The sequence below is a fragment of the Pantherophis guttatus genome, chromosome 8 (assembly GCF_059756535.1).
Source record: "Pantherophis guttatus breed Tessera chromosome 8, ASM5975653v1, whole genome shotgun sequence".
In the NCBI taxonomy this organism is placed as follows: domain Eukaryota; kingdom Metazoa; phylum Chordata; class Lepidosauria; order Squamata; family Colubridae; genus Pantherophis; species Pantherophis guttatus.
The window spans coordinates 71,083,863-71,102,668 of NC_142070.1; the positions used below are offsets into that span (position 1 = coordinate 71,083,863).

At 40.8% G+C, this 18,806-nt stretch overlaps 1 protein-coding gene across 3 annotated transcripts in view; it reads left to right on the plus strand.

Moving 5' to 3' along the window:
- Window positions 1–358: 358 nt before the first annotated feature.
- SLAIN2 (SLAIN family member 2) overlaps window positions 359–18,806 on the plus strand; it is a 37,850-nt gene continuing 19,402 nt past the window's right edge. For all 3 annotated transcript variants that reach the window (XM_034411353.3, XM_034411354.3, XM_034411351.3), the window contains exons 1-5: window positions 359–2,101; window positions 7,671–7,819; window positions 9,613–9,777; window positions 10,536–10,694; window positions 13,006–13,365. In XM_034411353.3, coding sequence (XP_034267244.2) covers window positions 1,680–2,101; window positions 7,671–7,819; window positions 9,613–9,777; window positions 10,536–10,694; window positions 13,006–13,365 — 1,255 coding nt within the window. In that variant the 5' untranslated portion in view covers window positions 359–1,679. The remainder of the gene's footprint in view (window positions 2,102–7,670; window positions 7,820–9,612; window positions 9,778–10,535; window positions 10,695–13,005; window positions 13,366–18,806) is intronic.

The window sequence follows — 18,806 nt, forward strand, 5'->3', positions numbered from 1 at the left end:
GACCTTTCTGGCCGCAGTTGTTAAGTGAATCACTGCGATTGACAAATTAGTCACCTGGTTGTTAAGCGAACCTGGCTTCCCCATTGGGGCGTCAGATTGACCGTCAGACGGTCACAAAAGGGGGATCACAGGATGTTGGGACACTGCCGCCGTCATAAATATGAACCCAAGTTGTCAAGCATCTGAATTCTGATCACATGATCTCGTAGGGAGGCTACAAAGGTGATCAATGGTCATAAGTCACTTTTATTCAGTGCCATTGTTAACTTTTTTCAAGTTTTTTATTTTTTTAGACAAACATTTAATACATCAGTTATCTCTTCCCTGTGACATCTTCTGTTATCTTCCAAAATTTCTTTCTTCTTCTGTATATGTATTATTTCTTCTATCTCGATCCTTATCCAATCCATAGTATCAATTCATCGCTAACGTAATATTCTACTCATCAGGTATTTATTTATACATACTTACATAATTAATTATTTATATCTCTTCTCCAACCAATAATAAAAATAATTCCACATTTTAAAATATTCCGAGTCTTCTCTATCCTTAATCATCAAAGTTAATTCGTTCATTTCTGCACTATCTTAAAAAAATTTTTTTTTATTATTTCTTCTTCCAAAGGTTATTTTCTCCACTTTCCAATTTTGTGCATAGACAATCGTTCCAGCTGTTGCCATTGTTAACTTTTTTTTAAAAAAAAGTTTTTTATTTTTTAGACAAACATTTAATACATCAGTTATCTCTTCCCTGTGACATCTTCTCGGTGTTATCTTCCAAAATTTCTTTCTTCTTCTGTATATGTATTATTTCTTCTATCTCGATCCTTATCCAATCCACAGTATCAATTCATCGCTAACGTAATATTCTACTCATCAGGTATTTATTTATACATACTTACATAATTAATCATTTATACCTCTTCTCCAACCAATAATAAAAATAACTCCACATTTTAAAATATTCTCTATCCTTAATCATCAAAGTTAATCCATTCATTTCTGCGCTATCTTAATTTTTTTTTTTTTTATTACTACTTCTTCCTCCAAAGGTTATTTTCTCTGCTTTCCAATTTTGTGCATAGACAATCCTTGCGGCTGTTGCCATTGTTAACTTCGAGCGGTCACTAAAAAGGGACTGTTGTAAGTCGAGGACCACTTGGTCACAAAGCGGGTCATAAACCTCTCAAAGATTCCCCACCGCCTCTGGGGGGGGGGTGGAAAGAAAGGGCCTTTCGTGCCTATCCTGATGGCTGTCTGCCGGTTCTTTTCAGAGGGACAAGACAATTTTTTTCCTCCCTCACGGGGGACGGAAAAAAGCCCGGCCACCATCAACCCGAGGCCGGCGCGCCTGCCCAGCCACGGAGGCCGCCCTCGCGGGGAGGGTTTCCAGGGAGAAAACGCTCCACCTCCCGATTGTCCGGCCGGGGGTTCAGCCAGGCCCGCGGCGGCCGGATCTACGTGTCGGTTCCCTCCGCCGCGCGGGGCCGCAGCTGAGGCGGGCCCGGCGCCGCCAACCGACGAGGCGGAGGCGGGAAAGCGGCGAGGCTGCGCTTCCCCGCCCGGCCGTGTAGGGGGGGCCCGTCGGCCTCGGCAAGCAAGCGGGCGGCCTCGGCCTCTTGAGGAGCGGCAGGCGCCGCCTGACAAGAGGCCAGAGGCGGCGGCGGCGGCGGCGCCATGGAGGACATCAACTCCAACGTGAACGCCGACGCCGAAGTGAGGAAGCTGCAGGAGCTGGTGAAGAAGCTGGAGAAGCAGAACGAGCAGCTCCGCATCCGCAGCGCGGCCGGGGCGCCCGGCGGCAGCCCCAAGAGGCTCCTCAGCGGCGGAGGAGGGTCGGGCGCCTGCACGCCGCCGCTGCTCTTGACGCCTCCCGCCGCCCAGCCCTCGCCGTCCCCTTCGCCGTCGCCCCTGGGGCTGGAGAGCCGCGGCCTCAACTCCAAGGCCGGGCCGACGCGCCGGCCTCCCCCGGACGACGAGCGAGGTGCCGAGGCGGCGCGGGGGACCGCCGAGAAGAGCGGCCTGCTAGACGAGGTGGAGCCGCTGAGGCCCGACGAGCTGGAGCGGCTGGCCGGCTGCGAAGAGGACGAGACGGGCTGGTGAGGAGAGGAGGAGAGCGGGGGGCAAGGGTGGCTTTGGGGCGGCTGGGGCGTCAGCGCTGCGGGGAGGGAGGCCGCCACACCTGAACCGGGAAGGAAGGGAAGGGAAGGAAGGAAGGAAGGAAGGACAGACATTGGTAAAAAGAAAGGAAGGAAGGACATGGATAGAGGGAAGGAGATGAATAGACGGAAGGAAGGAAGGAAGGATGAAGGAAGGAGGGACAGAAGGAAGGAGTTGAATAGAGGAAGGAAGGAAGGAAAGAAGGAAGAAAGGACAGACATGGGTAGAAAGGAGGAGATGAATAGACGAAGAAAGAAAAGGAAGGAAGGAGGGACATGGAGAGAAGGAAGGAGATGAATAGAGATAGGAAAGAAGGAAGGACAGACAGACATTGGTAAAAAGAAAGGAAAGAAAGGAAGGAAGGACATGGATAGAAGGAAGGAGATGAATAGAGGAAAGGAAGGGAGGAAGGATGAAGGAAGGAGGGACAGAAGGAAGGAGTTGAATAGAGGAAGGAAGGAAAGAAGGAAGAAAGGACAGAAATGGGTAGAAAGGAGGAAATGAATAGATGAAAGAAAAGGACGGAAGGAGGGACATGGAGAGAAGGAAGGAGATGAATAGACGAAGGAAGGAAGGAGGGACATGGAAGGAGATGAATAGAGGAAGGATGGAAGGAAGGAAGGAGAGAAGGAAGAAAGGACAGACAGACATTGGTAGAAAGAAAGGAAAGGAAGAAAGGAAGGACATGGATAGAAGGAAGGAGATGAATAGACGAAGAAAGGAAGGAAGGATGAAGGACGAGGGAAGGAAGGAGGGACAGAAGGAAGGAGATGAATAGAGGAAGGAAGGAAGGAGGGACATGGATAGAAGGAAGGAGATGACTAGAGGAAGAAGGGAAGGAAGGACGAGGGAAGGAAGGAGGGACAAGGAAGGAGATGAATAGAGGAAGGAAGGAAGTAGGGAGGGACATGGATAGGAAGATGAATAGAGGAAGGATGGAAGGAAGGAGAGAAGAAAGAAAGGACAGACAGATATGGGTAGAAAGAAAGAGATGAATAGACGAAAAAAGTAAAGGAAGGAAGGAGGGACATGGAGAGAAGGAAGGAGATGAATAGACGAAGAAAAGAAGGAAGGACGAAGGAAGGAGGGACATAGAAGGAAGAAAGGAGATGAATAGAGGAAGGAAGGAAGGAAGGAGATGAATAGAGGAAGGAAGGAAGGAGGGACATGGATAGAAGGAAGGAGATGAATAGAGGAAGGAATGAAGGAACGAAGGAAGGAAGGAGGGACATGGATAGAAGGAAGGAGATGAAGGAAGGAAGGAGATGAATAGAGGAAGGAAGGAAAGGAAGGAAGGAATGATGGACATGGGTAGAAGGAGATGAATAGATGAAGGAAGGAAGGACAGGTATAAAAGGAAGGCGATAAATAGGAGAAGGAAGGAAGGAAGGAAGGAAATGAATAGAGGAAGGGAAGAAGGACATGGATAGAAGGAATGAGACGAATAGAGGGAGGAAGGAAGGAAGGATCCTCCTGCCCCAAATATTGGTGTACCCTCAAAGCCTGGCTAACTCTAGGTATCCCTGTGGGGAGCAAGGATCCCCAAAGCTGGGAATCTCCCTACAAGGGTCTTCCATAAGGAATCTCCCCACAGCCTTTCCCTTCTTTGCACGTGCTTAAGGAGAGCAGGAAAGATGGTTTGGGGAGCTTCCTTGCTGGGCCTTGACACACTGGTTAACTGGGAAAAGACACAGTTGGGTTGGGTGATGCCTTGAATCAGCCTATTTCTACACTGGGGTGTGGAATGGGCGGGTTGCGCCTTTTCTCATTCCATTATCTCATACGTGTGTGTGATGGTAAATTCGCACACAGATTTTTAGAACTGGTGAGGTTTGTATGGTCTAACTCTGGTTGGACAACGGGGTGGGTTGGGTTGGGCTGGACTGAATTAGATCAGTGTTTGTCAGTTCTGGGAGTTGAAGTTTTAATGGTCTTAAAATTGCCAATTTTGAAAAAAAATTAGATCATAGTGACTTTGAATGCCTTTTTCTCTCAGCCTTGAATTCTCTCCCAATTCTCTTTCACCTTATATTTATTTGTATATTGCTTTCTATATGCAGTCTCACACACACAAATAATAGGGTACATTTAAATTATTTTTCTATTATGGTGAGTCAGGGTGGATGTGTTCATTAGCACCAAAATTAGATAATAGAATAGGAGATTATATTAAGGATGCATGATGTCATTTGATTGTGGTAGCTTAAAGGAACAAAGCAAGACTTTTTCACTTAAAATTGGGGTGTCGAGCGATTTCGTCCTTTTGTATATATTGCTTGTATGATTGAGTACTGTAAATGCTTCTCCTCCCACCCATGCATTATATTTGCTTCATTCTTGACAGGCACAGCCCAAGTACATTTAAGTAATTAAAATATATATATTCAAGCATATATTTAGAAGCATGGGAACCACTCTCCTATCTCATTCATCTGCAGTGTGATTCATTAGGCTAATTTTATAATTTTGAACTGAACACAGATAAACTCGTTTTAAATTTATTTTTCTTCGATGGTACAGTCATGTATGTACTTCTCAGTATTAATTCTCAAATAAGCAGAATAAAATTTCTGAATAAAAATACTATCCTAAGGTCATTAGCTGCTGATTGATTAGTTTAACTCTTTTCTACATGTTTAATTCATTTGACTGTGTTCATTCTCTTTTCTGAAGTACAGCAAAACTTCATAAAAAGTGTAATTTTCTCTCCGCAGCCTGATATTTTCCTATTGAGCTATGTACACTCTCCTGTAGATAATTTCCAGTGTTTTGATAATGGGAAAAAAAAGTTGATGAACTATTTTCCGAAATGCATTATTTCCTTAATCAACTTTTCATTAATTCTTGCTTAAATCAGTGAAGATATTTTGGCAATATTGTGGTGGTGGCGTGCTGTTTTATTGTTTTCATAGTCTAGTCCACAGCTGGCATTCCCTACAGCAGGGATGTCAAACTCGATTTCATTGAGGGCCGCATCAGGGTTGTGTTTGACCTTGGGGGGGCCAGGATGGGCATGGCCAGCTCGATGTCACTCATGTCGGGGGCGCCTGTGATGACCCGAAAGCTTTGCCAGCGAATATGGGCTCCCGAGTTCCATTTCAGCTGCGACGGCTTCCTGCTGCCCTCTGCCAGAGAAAACGGAGTTGGGAGTGCCACCCGCTGCCTTCTTGAGCTTCGGTTTTGGCTGTGACAGCTCCGTTTTTGCTGGCAGAGGCACTGCAGGCTGGTTCTTCGCTGTTTCCAGTGCGGCCCTGCAGGCCAGATCTAAGCACCTTGCGGCCCAGATGCGGCCCGTGGACCTTGAGTTTGACACCCCTGTTGTCTGAAGATGTTTCCATAGTCATGTGGCCATCATGACATCGCGCTGCAATGCAGAGCGTGCAGAGAAACACCGACCGCTGTTACTTTCCCACCAAAGTGGTACCTATTTATCTACTTGCATTTATATGCTTTTGAACTGCTAGGTGGACAGGAGCTGGGGCAAGAATGGGTGCTCATGCCATCACGTGGCGCTTAGGTCTCGAACTCAGATTCTTAACCGCTGAGCCATCACGTCCCCGTAAAGTGTGCATATGAGGACCCAGCTTGTTGGGGGCAATAGGCTGACTCTGTAAATCGCTTAGATAGGGCTGTAAAGCACTGTAAAGCGGCATATAAGTCTAGTGCTATTGCTATATGAGTGTTAAATATGGGGAAATGATATTTCATTCATAACTAGTTACAATTGTAGAATGAATGATAAAAAGTTACAAATATAATGCAGAATACAGAATAGCAATTCTGTATTAATTGTTTATGCCTACACTTTCAATGAACAATGTATACAGTTCTTGTAATTCTTTTTCCTATGTTAGTTTTCCACCCTCCTTATTGAAATGAATAAGTGTTGCCTTGGTAGTAGACTCTTTGGAATAGGATGACTGATTTTGTGCTTTTTATTTTTTTTTGACATAAGGTCCAATTAAAGACATTTTTATTAACTGAGACTTTAAAAGTATTTTAAAACTTAACAAGTCCGTTCATTAAGTACCTGCCCATTCTTTGGATGTTGAATATGTTTCATAAACTATCTGAAAACACTAGATTGAAGCTTTATGTCAAGCCCTAAAATGTTTAAAGTATTAAAATACTTCATATAATATTTTATCTTGCAGTTTATTTTACAAGCAGTTTTGAATTGAAGTCAAATTATTTGGGCTTTCAGTTTATTGTGTAAGCTTGATTTTAGACTTACACTGTTTGCCTTTAACTTTGTCTTCCCATCCCCTTTTTGTAATGTTCATCTTTCAGCTCCTATGCCCCCTTAACAAAGCAAAACTTCCCTGCATGTTGGAAAATTTCCCCCCACCCCCCCAAAAATGGACAAGAGCTGCTGCTTTTTAAAGTTTCCTACCATCTCACCTCAATTTCCTAAACCGTATTCCATATCATTTCTGAGTGTTTACTTATGCACAGAAAAGGCTGTGGATATCTAAGAAGTTGTTTTGTTGTATAAACTGTTTTGACAGTTCCCATGCTTTATATTGAACTAATAAAATCTGTTTTTGCATACTGAAATTAACATTCATCTGATATTTTTTTTTCCTGGAGGGCAGGCAATCTGCCCATCAATCAATCAATCAATCAATCACATTGCCTTGCTGGACTCTAGGTCAGGGGTCGGCAACTTTAAACACTCAAAGAGCCATTTGGATCCGTTTCCCACAGAAAAGAAAATACCGGGAGCCACAAAACCCTTTTGACATCTAAAATGAAAATAACATTGCATATATCATTTTTTACCTTTATGCTATGTATAAAAAAACTATAGTGTGTTGCATTTAGGAAATCAGTGACCTGCTACAGAGAAAACACATTTTTATTTCTGCATGCAACAAAAACATTTTGAACTCCAGAAAAAAAAAATGGGTCGAACAGCTCAATAAATAAATGTGCCGGCGGGTGTCGCACATTGACGGTTGTGATGTATATTTTGAGCGACAGGGAGCCGCAGCAGAGGGATGAAAGAGCCACATACGGCTCCAGAGCCGCGGGTTGCAGACCCCTGCTCTAGGTGATTACAATGTGCATCATACAGCCAACTATAATTAAACAATATAAAATATAAACTTTGTAGTACGATAATGAAACGAAAAAGTTACGTAATGGTTCCCGAATCAATTCCCCAAAAGCTGGATCTTGACAGCTCTCCAGAAAACTAGAGTATAAGAAGAAGGGCTCTTATTACTTCCAAAAATAATGTGTCCCAGAGGGGAGCCCTACGAAGAGTGCCTGCCTTCAGAGTCTCTTTCCCCTGGTATCTGGAGATCCCATGAAGGCACTAACTGGGTTAGGTGGGCACATTCAATCAGGGAAAGGCAGTCTCTTTAATTTCCAGGAAACAGAGAAAAAAATGCACTTAAAAGAAAACTCTTTGCCTTGTGCTTTTTGTTAAAAAGAACAATATATTGAAGTTCTAATTTGACTGTATATCCCTATGTAATGTTCGTGTCTTTTAATTTCCACCAGGTTGTATATGTCACCAAAGAAGAAAGCGACCCCAGTGCAAAAATCAATCAGTCCGCTCGTTTGGTGCAGGCAAATACTGGATTATCCAACTCCAGATATTGAATGTGCTAAACAGTCATTGATCCATAGGCTTGAACAGACCATGTCAGGTGAGCTTCTGATTTTTCTTTTTATGCTAACTTGTTTTAAACAGGTAGTATTTTTAAAAAATAGTTATGTTCCAGTGAAAGTTAGCCTGTTTTAAATCCAATTTACATTAATAGGAAGATTATGATATGCTTTCTTATATTAAAAATTCATGGGAGACAAGTGTCCAGCTATGTTGTAGTTATTGTCTAATAAGTATGCCAGCACGGCAGCTGTTTTGTACGGTATCATTTTATTTTAAATGAATTGGTATCTGAGAAACGGCATATAAAATAATCATCTGCTGCCATTTGTTGGCAACAAATGTGGGGGGAAAATATTAAAATGACTACGGCAACGTCTTTCAAGGAAAATACATATAAAATGTTGTATAGGTGGCATCTCCCACCAGCAAGAATTGCTAAAATGTTTCCGGGTGCATCAGAGTTATGTTGGAAATGTGGGAAAACCAGAGGTACATATTTCTATCAATGGTGGACTTGTATAATGGCAAAGAGGTATTGGAGAAGGATTAGGAATTGGATTAAGGAAATTACTAATGTGGACCTCCAATGGAAACCTGAGATATATTTGCTAGGTATTCACCAGGAGGGGCTAAGTAAGAAAAAATGGTATCTCACTCTACATATTTTAGTCGCAGCTAGAATAGTGTTCACCCAACAATGGAAAGAAAAAGAGATACTGACCAGTGTCCAAATTATAAATAATTATTAATAAGTATTAGATGTCAGGCTATCTCTCAGGTTTCGATGTCATCTCAAATAAATTGCACTCCCAAACAATTAATCTTTGCTGAAATATTCCATTTATTGAGTACGACAGATCTGGCCCCGACTTCGTCGTAGCCGATACTAACCTTCTGACCCCCCAAACCCTTCCCTTTCTGTTCCCCAATTCTCATCTTCTCATTGGCCATCTTCCAAGTCAGTCTCCCCAGCTTCTGACCTCACCCCACAGGAATGTTCCCCCCTCCCATCCCATCTCCTAGGGGATATTATCTACAGAGAAAATAAGTAGGTGAAAAGTCAAGCCTCATCTTTTTATGGCAGCATCAGAATGCTGACATTAGAGTGCACTGAAGCGGACAGAATGACATATAGGTTGAAAGAAAAAGAGGATTCTGAATTTTTTTCAAAGTTGGGACAGTTGGTACCGGTGGTTGAATAAAAGGATTGAGATGAAGTGAGGGCCTAAGTCAATATGAGGAGAGATATAGATTGAAAGACAATTGTTTGAAAACCATATTTGGGGATTATTTACTTTATTCTGTGTTGTGGGCACAATTATTTATTAATGAGGGCAGGAATATTATGGATGTGTTTGTGTGTCTAGTGTTATGAATGGGGGAAGGGGAATGCATGGTTTTTGTTGTTATGTATAATCAATGTTTTTGTCTTACGTTGATTTTAACTTGGAAAATTTAATAACATTTATTTTAAAAAAATAATAATAATCTGCAATTGTTTTTTTGCAAAAAAAAATTCAGGGACATTAAATAATTGAAATAAGTGATGAGATGATATTTTCTGGACTGTTACATTATCAAAATTTAATATTAGTGTTTGCCAAATTAAATTTAAAAATTTAAAATTGATGGGATTCTACTGTAGAGAGTTTATGCTATTAACAAGGTGAAGAGATATGTTTTTTTAAAAAAAAAACCCTTATTCTACTTTGTATCCACATTCTGTACCTCATAACATACTATATGAAATTAAAACCAGAAATGCAATTTTAAGTGCTGTGAAACAGTATATGATTTTTTTCCCGCTGTTTTTTTTTTATATATATACAGCTCTCAAGAGACACAGCCTATATAGTAATCCATTCAACACTGTCAACTACACAAACTCCTATAGCCACAGTGCTGGCAGTCCCTACAGCACTAGCTTCAGTTCTTCTTCCCCTACACCAGCGAAAGCTCCTTTAGTAAAACAGCTCATATATCCTAACAACTCAGGTAAGAGCCTCAGATCTAAGCGGCACATGATAGACACCAAGAAAAACGTATTCGCTCTTAATATTTTCAGTTATTTCAGACGTTTGAATCTATTTCTGCTTTTACAGTTTATGCAGCTAAAGCACTATATTAGCAATTTTTAATGATATCTGAATAATTTTGAGCTGAATCCTTATATTGCTGTGTACATTTCCTTCCTTCCTTCCTTCCTTCCTTCCTTCCTTCCTTCCTTCCTTCCTTCCTTCCTTCCTTCCTTCCTTCCTTCCATTATGTAGTCAACTTCCTACAGACCAGAGTATGCCCAAATCCTGGTCAAGGTAGGCTACTATATTTACAAACAGGTTAAAGTTATTTTTACATTTATTCTATTTGGCATTTATAAATTCATCTTTTGTAGTGGAGGTACAATTTTGAGTGCCAGAATTATTTTTCCTTAATAGCAAAACATTGAAATTAAGATACAATTATTATGGAAGTGGTGAATGGAGAGTTGCAGAAGTCTTAAAACAATAAAGACTTGTTTCAACTTTCCTTTAAAGCACTTTTAAGAGTTTCAGTATTTAGAAGTTCACTTAAATCTAGCACATTGTAGATTGATTGGTACCTAACTTGAAGAGAAATGAGTTTATTTCATTTCATGAATTTATTTGAGTTCTTGGAAGTTTTTTCTTTCTGCCTTCAGTGTTCTATAAATCATGCTGATTTATAGGGATGATAGGGATATCTTTATGTATTAATTTGTTTTTCTGTTCTTATAGGTCATTTCAAAAGTTCTGATCGAAATCCTCCACTCAGCCCACAATCCTCTATAGACAGTGAATTAAGTGCTTCAGAAATGGATGAAGACTCAATAGGATCTAATTACAAACTAAACGACTTAACCGATGTGCAAATTTTAGCCCGAATGCAAGAAGAGAGTAAGTAGTTTTCATATCATAAAAAGTAAAAATCTGAGGTTTTTTACTGTTATTTTTAACATGTTTGCTTTTGTTGGTAAACTTCAGGGATTCAACATGAAGGCCACATGTTAAGAAACAAAAAGGTTTGAGAACTAATTGGCCAAAAGAAATGGAAAATAATAAGAAAGACTAAGAGGTGAATAAAAAAATAGGGAAAAATTCAACATTGAAATGTGTCCATTTATGTTTCTGCATAGCAACTCTTTCTAGATGCAGTTTTAAATAATTGCTATAGTGCTGCAGTTATAAACCGGTAGGGAAGTGGGAACATTTTGGAAATTTGACAGGTTTCTTGGCTTCTAATCACCCAAAACATTGTTGGAAACTCAGATGACATGCTGGTTGTAGTTGAAGACATGATCTGGATTTGAATAGACAGTTCTTAAAAGCACCACCTCCATCTCCCAGTACATTTGCCAAGAAGGATGGAAAACTCTATGCATGAGCTATCATTGCATTATCTTTCTGTGACAGACTGGGAGTTAAATCAGAGTTAATACTATAATCTTTATGTTTCTTGGTTACAGTCCTCTTAGAGAGCTGCACTGGGGACAGCATTACCAGGCATGAGTTCAATTCGGATTTACAGAACAATTTTCCTTAGTGATTGCCATCGAGGCCACATAACTGAAACTAGTTTTATAAAAGGTTGTGACTTCGTGTTTCTTGCATTTAGTAACTTACCCAGAATAAAACAAAGGATTTGTGGGAATATTTCAACTAAAATGTGTTTCTTGTTGCAAACTTCACTGAAAACCTAAGTCTTTGTTATGTCTGCTGGATAAAATGTAAAGCTGCATATTCATTGGAGAAAAATGTATTAGTTATAATATCAATTACTTTGGCGTTGTAATTATAGGGTGGTCCAACCTAACCTAAAGCCAAAGGGAAGAGGGACAGGAATTGGACAGTTCCTGCAAGATGTCAGAAAAATGTCCCCACCTCTCTACCATAGAAGAAAATAAATTATGACATGTTAAAGTTAGGTTCTGTATACTGCACGAGCCAGAAGGAGCGCTGAGAAAATATTAACAGACCCCTCACATTCTGACATAATCTATTTCAACTTCTCCCCTCAGAAGGCCACTCTAGGGCATTGTATGCCAAAACAACTCGACATAAAGATAGCTTTTTCCCCCATGCCACAACTCTGCTGAACACTTAATTCCCTCAGTACTGTCACATTTCTCATCTTTCCTACTATCTTCTATTGGGTTCTTATGATTTATCAATTGTTGTTTGTAACTTATGATTTATGATTATGATTTATGACCTGTGACGTATTACTTGCTGTTTATATGTACACTTCTGGGCGTTTGCACCGGAGACAAATTCCTTGCGTGTCCGATCACACTTGGCCAATAAAGAATTCTATTCTCTTCTGTTTACATTTTGCCAGCAGATGATATCCAGCTTTTGTTTGTGTCTATTTATGACGTTTCTGTTTAGCTCAGAGGTCCTATAATACGATTCCTCCACAGAATTAATCTTTCAGTATATAGTAGCATACAGTCAATACTGCCAACAGATTCTGGTTTGAGATGTTGTAGGCATAACAATCAAGCTAGTGTGTTGTTTCCTGGCTGGATAACGTGGAGGCATATTGTAGCCATTTGGCGTTGGGTGTCATTAAGATGTGAATAATGCCTAGCTTTGTCTTTCCATCTGCTGCTGTGGAAGCGGTGAAACATTTGATTTCTAGAATTTATTAAGAGCTGGCCTCCAAGTGTGGTTAAATATTGACAAGAAAAACGTAGTATTGGTTAAAATGATAAATTTGGAACTGATGTCAGATCCACATTGCTAGTCCATGCTTATCGCTTGCTTTCAAATCCTGGATGCTAAGGTCTAGATCTAGAATAGCTAGTGCATAACTTAACTTTGGTTAATTCTAGATAACCCATGCTGCATTGGGCCATTGCTTCAGACCGGGGGGGAGGTCAAACTGGCAGCCTGCGGGCCGGATGCATCATGTGCAGGCCACGCCCACCCCGGCTCCGCAAAGGCAAAAACCGTCGCGATATGTCACGTGGCGTGATTGAGTTCGACACCCGTGCTTCAGATGTATTTCCTTCCCAGATTCTTCAATGTTTTCAGCAATGACAGCTAATAATGTACTGCCTTTACTGGAAAAGCTGAGATGCATTCAGTGGCGTTTCTGCCTCGAAAACAGCCCCGGTCAAACACCAGCATGGGAATTGACATGTTCCTTGTCTGTACTCATCAAAAAGGAGATTGTACTTCAGGGCAATGTTCTTTCTGTCCTTAGGTCTTCGGCAAGAATACGCAGCAACGACTTCTCGGCGTAGCTCTGGTTCTTCATGTAGTTCTATGCGGCGTGGAACGTTTAGCGACCAGGAACTTGATGCCCAGAGCTTAGAAGACGAAGAAGACAGCTGCCACCATGCAGTGCACCCAGCTATGAATAGGTTCTCTCCATCACCTCGCAATTCACCCCGGCCTTCGCCAAAGCAGTCCCCGAAGAATTCTCCCAGGTCTCGATCCCCCGCTAGAGGAATAGAGTACAGCAGAGTGTCGCCTCAACCCATGCTTAGCCGCCTGCAGCAACCCCGCCTTTCACTTCAAGGACATCCCCCTGATTTACAAACCACCACTGTCAAAAATGAAGGTAAAAGACTTTGTCGTCAGTTTTACATACGAAACATTCAGCTAGGGGCTGAGGGTGTGGCCCCGGTGATACGGGAGCATTTAAAACTCTGGTTGTGAAATCAGCAGCCCTGTAAATTATCCAAATATAATAAAATTAAAAATGTGCTATGTATTTGGCCTTACAGCCAAAGATACAAGGAAAGGTAGAATAAGTTTTTTGATAGGGTGGTTGTTGGTTTTTTTTTTTTCATTAGGATGATTAGAAATCCGTAAGCTCTGAAAATAATTTTGTTTTGTGGCCATGTAATTTTTCAAATAATAATAACAACAACATTGTCATCCAATTCTCATATTGAGAACTCCATCAAGAAGAATGTCCATTGGGGGAAAAAAAGGTTAACCAGGCCAAAATAGGGACAAACGACTTATTGTAATTTTTTTTTCCCTAAAGGAAATAGAATTAATGGCAAAATGAAAATTGTTGCTTCAAAGAGGTGATAGTTTTAAAGATACGTCATATAAAAAAAACCTCTTGAGATGCTGAATTATTGCAAATAGGATTAATTATTCTTAGCAAATATATATATGAGAAAGGAAAAGTAAATTTCCTTTTCTGTAAGCATGCATGTATTCAGTTTTCAGTTTTCAGTTATTCCTTGCATGGTAGGTTATCTGCCATTATTTTTTAAAAAATAAAGCGCTCATTCTTAACTTCAACCTTAACTTGCTTGATGGATGAAGCCAGAACTGTTTACTTGAGAGAGAAAAAATTAAATACCACATGCCACAAAGTAAAATGGTTTGCCCTTTGAATCGAATCAGTCAACATTAGTTTGAAATAAAGAAACGGAACAAAGCCACTGGACTCATGAGAATATATGGAAGGAGGAAGAAAGTATACATTTTAAAAGAACAACAGAGATTTTATTATATTGGAATTTAGTTCATTTTATTCTTGCATCTGTTTCTAAGATCTAGTCATATATATGTTATACCTGAAGGAAAAATACTGTATACAGAAACTAAATAGTGTTTTTTTCAAAGTTCAAAGTAAGAAAGGTACTGTTAGAGGGTGAGCTATATACAGTATATTTCCTAATAATCTCATTACAGTACAGAATAACTAGGATGTTTCTTCTATTAACATTTTCCTTTAAAAGTTAGTCTCTCTCTCTTTTTTTTTAATGGAATTCAATGAGATGCGTAAACTAAAGTGTTGCTAAGAGACCACAAACAGACTCAACAAGGTTATTTTTCTGTTGTTGTTGGATGTTCCTGCTGCTTCCCAGTTCTTCTTAAATCTCTTCGGGCATGTTGCATTGCTAATTCTACTTTGTGAAAGGAGACCTATCAAACTGCACATTGTATAGCACTGTTTAAAAACTATTGCATTTAAAAAAAATTCATCTTCCCGTTTTGCTCCCTTTCATTGCTTGCTTTAAAGCTTTCTTTCAGTTCCCTACATTCTCTGCAGCAAGTGAAATTCCAGCTAACTGTTTTGTTACCAGGTAGACTTAAGATCTGAGAAAGTTGAATGAAAGAATTCCATCCTTCTCATCAACCAGTTATTAGCGTTTTGAAAATGCAATTCTTTGACTTGGAAATTACGAAACTTGAGCTCTAGGAAGCAATTTGAACTCAGTTATTCTAGCACTATAATTCCTGTTACATCCATTAACAGGAGACTGATCAAAAATAGTAATACAGAATATCTGAAGTGTATATTTTTCTAAGCAGATCTTACTGTTTCAAACGTTTGAATAGACCAGTGATGGCTAACCTTTTTGCCGTCAGGTGCCAAAAACGGGGGGAGCACAGAGTGTCGTGCGCGCGCATGCCCACACCCATAATTCAATGTGCCTCACCCACCCCCCACACATGCGCACGCGATCCTCCCATGCTTCCCCTTCTTTTGGCATGCGATGGCACGATGAGCCCAGTAGACCAGTTTTTTGCCCTCCCCAGGCTCCAGAGGCTTTGTTGGAGCCTGGTGAGGGGGAAAGCAGCCTTCCCCACCCTCACGGAGGCCCTCCGGAGGCCGGGAGCAGCCCGTTTGCTGACTTCCGGTGGGACCGGAAGGCCCGTTTTTCATTCTCCCCAGGCTCCAGAGCCTTTCTAGGAGCCTGGGGAGGGTGAAAACGGCCTCCCCCCCCCCAGAGGCTCTCTGGAGGCCGGAAACAGCCTGTTTCCTGACTTCCAGTGGGCCCAGAAGGCCCGAAAATCAGCTGGCCAGTGCACATGCGCACTGGAGCTGAGCTAGGGCAACCCTTGTGTGCCCACTGATATGGCTCCATGTGCCACCTGTGGCATGCGTGCCATAGGTTCACCATCATGGGAATATATGATAAATATAAATCAAGTGAAGCAATGCCTTGGTAGTACAGTGGTCTAAGGCACCCTGTTATTAAGCTGGTTATTAAGACCAGCTGCCTGCAATTACTGCAGGTTCGAATCTCGCCAAGGCTCAAGGTTGACTCAGCCTTCCATCCTTTCTAAGGTAGGTAAATTGAGGACCCAGTTTGTGGGGGCAATAAGCTGACTTTGTATAAATATACAAAAAGGATGAAGGCTATTGCTGAGCACATTGTAAGCCGCCCTGAGTCTTCGGAGAAGGGCGGCATATAAATCAAAATTAAAAAAAAAAAATGCATGGCTTGTAGCTTAAATGGGACAATTTCAAAAAATGTAGCGGAAATTTCCTTTAAAGTCCCAACAGAAAATAATGTATAGTTCCCAGAGGAAGTGCATATGCCTGTTTGTCTGAAATATTGAGGGTGACACTTTTTGTCAATTTACTCTTTTGTGTCTTGCACCTGCCCCTTTTCACATACCTACAAGTGGCGTGGAAAATGCCAGGCTGGAAAATACTCTATTCTGTGTTTTGTACTGACAGGCTTGTTCATCCCCTGGTGCTGAACTCTGCTGTTCTCCTCCCCTGTGGCTCTGTCTGCCACTAACTCTTAAATAGGATTTAATCTCAATGGAAAAACTGTACGGGTGGGTGGAAACGGGAGCCATAAGCTAGATAGGCACTTGGGAAGGTGAGTAACAGCAATGAGGACGCTCGGCTGGAATGGCAAGTGACGGCACACCTGTTCCACGCAGCATGCGATCAGGACCACTTTTGTATACAGCTTTTTATTGGTTCTTGTTAATCTTGCTGTAGCAAAAGTAACGCTGTGGCTGAAAACCTAACCTGTCCTTCCTTTTAAATTATGTTGGCACACCTCATGTTTCCCTGCATGCATGACACCCTTGCGCCATGAATGAGCAGCTGGTTGAAAGGAAAGGAGACGTCTTATTAGAAGTAGGTTGAAAAATTCCTAAAGGGATCAGGAAAATTAGTCTGAGTAACTTGCCTATTAACAAATTTAAAATATACATGGTTACTGCATCTCTGAGCTAGATTGAGGGATTATCTAATATGCTCAGTAATGGATTAGGGGAGGGTCTGTCTTTATTTGTAAGAGATGGTGGCCCCATCTATTTTCCTCTGTACCGATTAGGAAGCTGGGAGCTGCTATTAGATTGATTTGCACAATAGACAAAAGTCAAAATGGCAATATGTTGTAGCTGCTCATAGTGATTCTATATTTCTGTAATTAAGTTCCAGTCTCTATATAATCTCAGACTGCTAATCACAGCAGTAATTGGGGGAGTGGGGGGAGTAATCCAATTATTCCCTATAGTAATTACTACTGGGTGGGATTGAGGGATAGATACACAGCAGTATGAAAGTATGTACAGTATTTGTATATCGGATTAAAATAATGATTCTCGGCATAGTTCATAAGCAGGCGGCGCTAAACTTAATTTGAATAGCTCTGTTCATCTTTATCCCTGTTTGCATTATTTTTCATCCTTTGAGCTTTTGCTTTTGCTTTTGCTTCTCTTGCATTGATCTTAAAATGGGATACACCAACCAACAACAAGAAATATTCTCTAACTCAAAAAAAAAAATAAAGTAGATTATATGTTGTGATCAGTGAAATATATTTTAAGACTATTTTTACTTAAAACTGTGCATTCTGTGGGTATAGCAAAAGCGGTCAAGGAAACTCAGCATAGTTAATTCCATTAAATTTAAGAAATTATTTGCGTTGTTTCTTAGTCGGGATGCTGATTTGGTGACAGCTGAGAAAGTTAAGTTCACATGATTTATGGTATTACTTAATCCAAGAGCTCAGGTTTCTATATTCTACAAATATAGGATTCTTTTTTGCATTGGCCTATTATTTCTAGTTGCGCACTAGTTCCAGTGCACCTCCAAATTCTTATATATCTCAGTTTACGGTTCAATCTAGTTTCCAACAGTGTTTCAGACAAAATGCCCATTGTCATTTCATGCAGGCCCATAAATCCCATAAATCTTCTTCGAAATTCCCAAATCTGCTTTAAATCACGATGTCATACAATTATCGCACTTGAGAGTGTTTCCTTTTCAGAGAAATAACAGGTGAAAATGATATGCAGAGAACACCATTTGATTTATATCACTAAAGAATGAAAAATTGAGATGATGCAGATTGATTGGTTATATATTACATCAGCAGTCCCCAACCTTTGCGGCTTGGCAGACTGGCGGGGGGGGAAGGGAAACTGGGCCTTGCGAGTAGTGGCCCGGCACACGCATCCACAGCTCGACTTGTGCGAGTGGCGGGCCGACGCGCACAGCTCGACTTGCACAAGTTGAGTTGTGCACGCATGCAACCCGGTTGCAAATAGGCCGCAGCCCAGTTGTGGGCTGTGAGCCGGGGTTGGGGACCCCTGTATTACGTCATAGCAGAAGAAACAAGAATCAGTGTTGATTTTTTTCTTATTAAGATTCATAAGGCTCAATATTGCCTAGCAAGCACATCATTTAGCTAATAAAGCTGATTTTTCCTCAAATCTGTAGTGATGATCCTTCTATATGTAAACCAATACTGCTAGGATGATGGAGAAGACATTTTGACTATAAACTCATATTTGTTCAAAGCTATGGAATCTGTTCATCACTGTAGGGTTTCTGAAAACTGCTAATCTAAATTGTTTCCCATTGTTTCTTCTTAAAATTATAGCATTTTTGATACGGTTTTTGAAATAAATAGAGTTTTGTACAATGGTATCAGCTGGTAAAAGCTATTCCACCAGAAAACACATTGTGAATTTCTGAATCATCTCTGTATTCTCTAAATACAGTATTAAATAAATTCAAATCTGATCATCAACTTCTCAGCCTTTTGGCTAAGATCAAGTGTAGTGTAGTATCAAAAACAGATTTGGAGCAATTATGGGAGTGTGAGGAAATTATTGTGAAGCCCCCAACTCACTAAACCTTTCTTTTTGTCCAGTTGTATATTGCAGATTTGTTTCTTATTTATTTTGGTATCAATATTCTGACTCGGAACTAGTTCTACATAATTTTATGCAGACACTGGAATTCAAATCAATAAACCGTATTTTTCGGAGTATAAGATG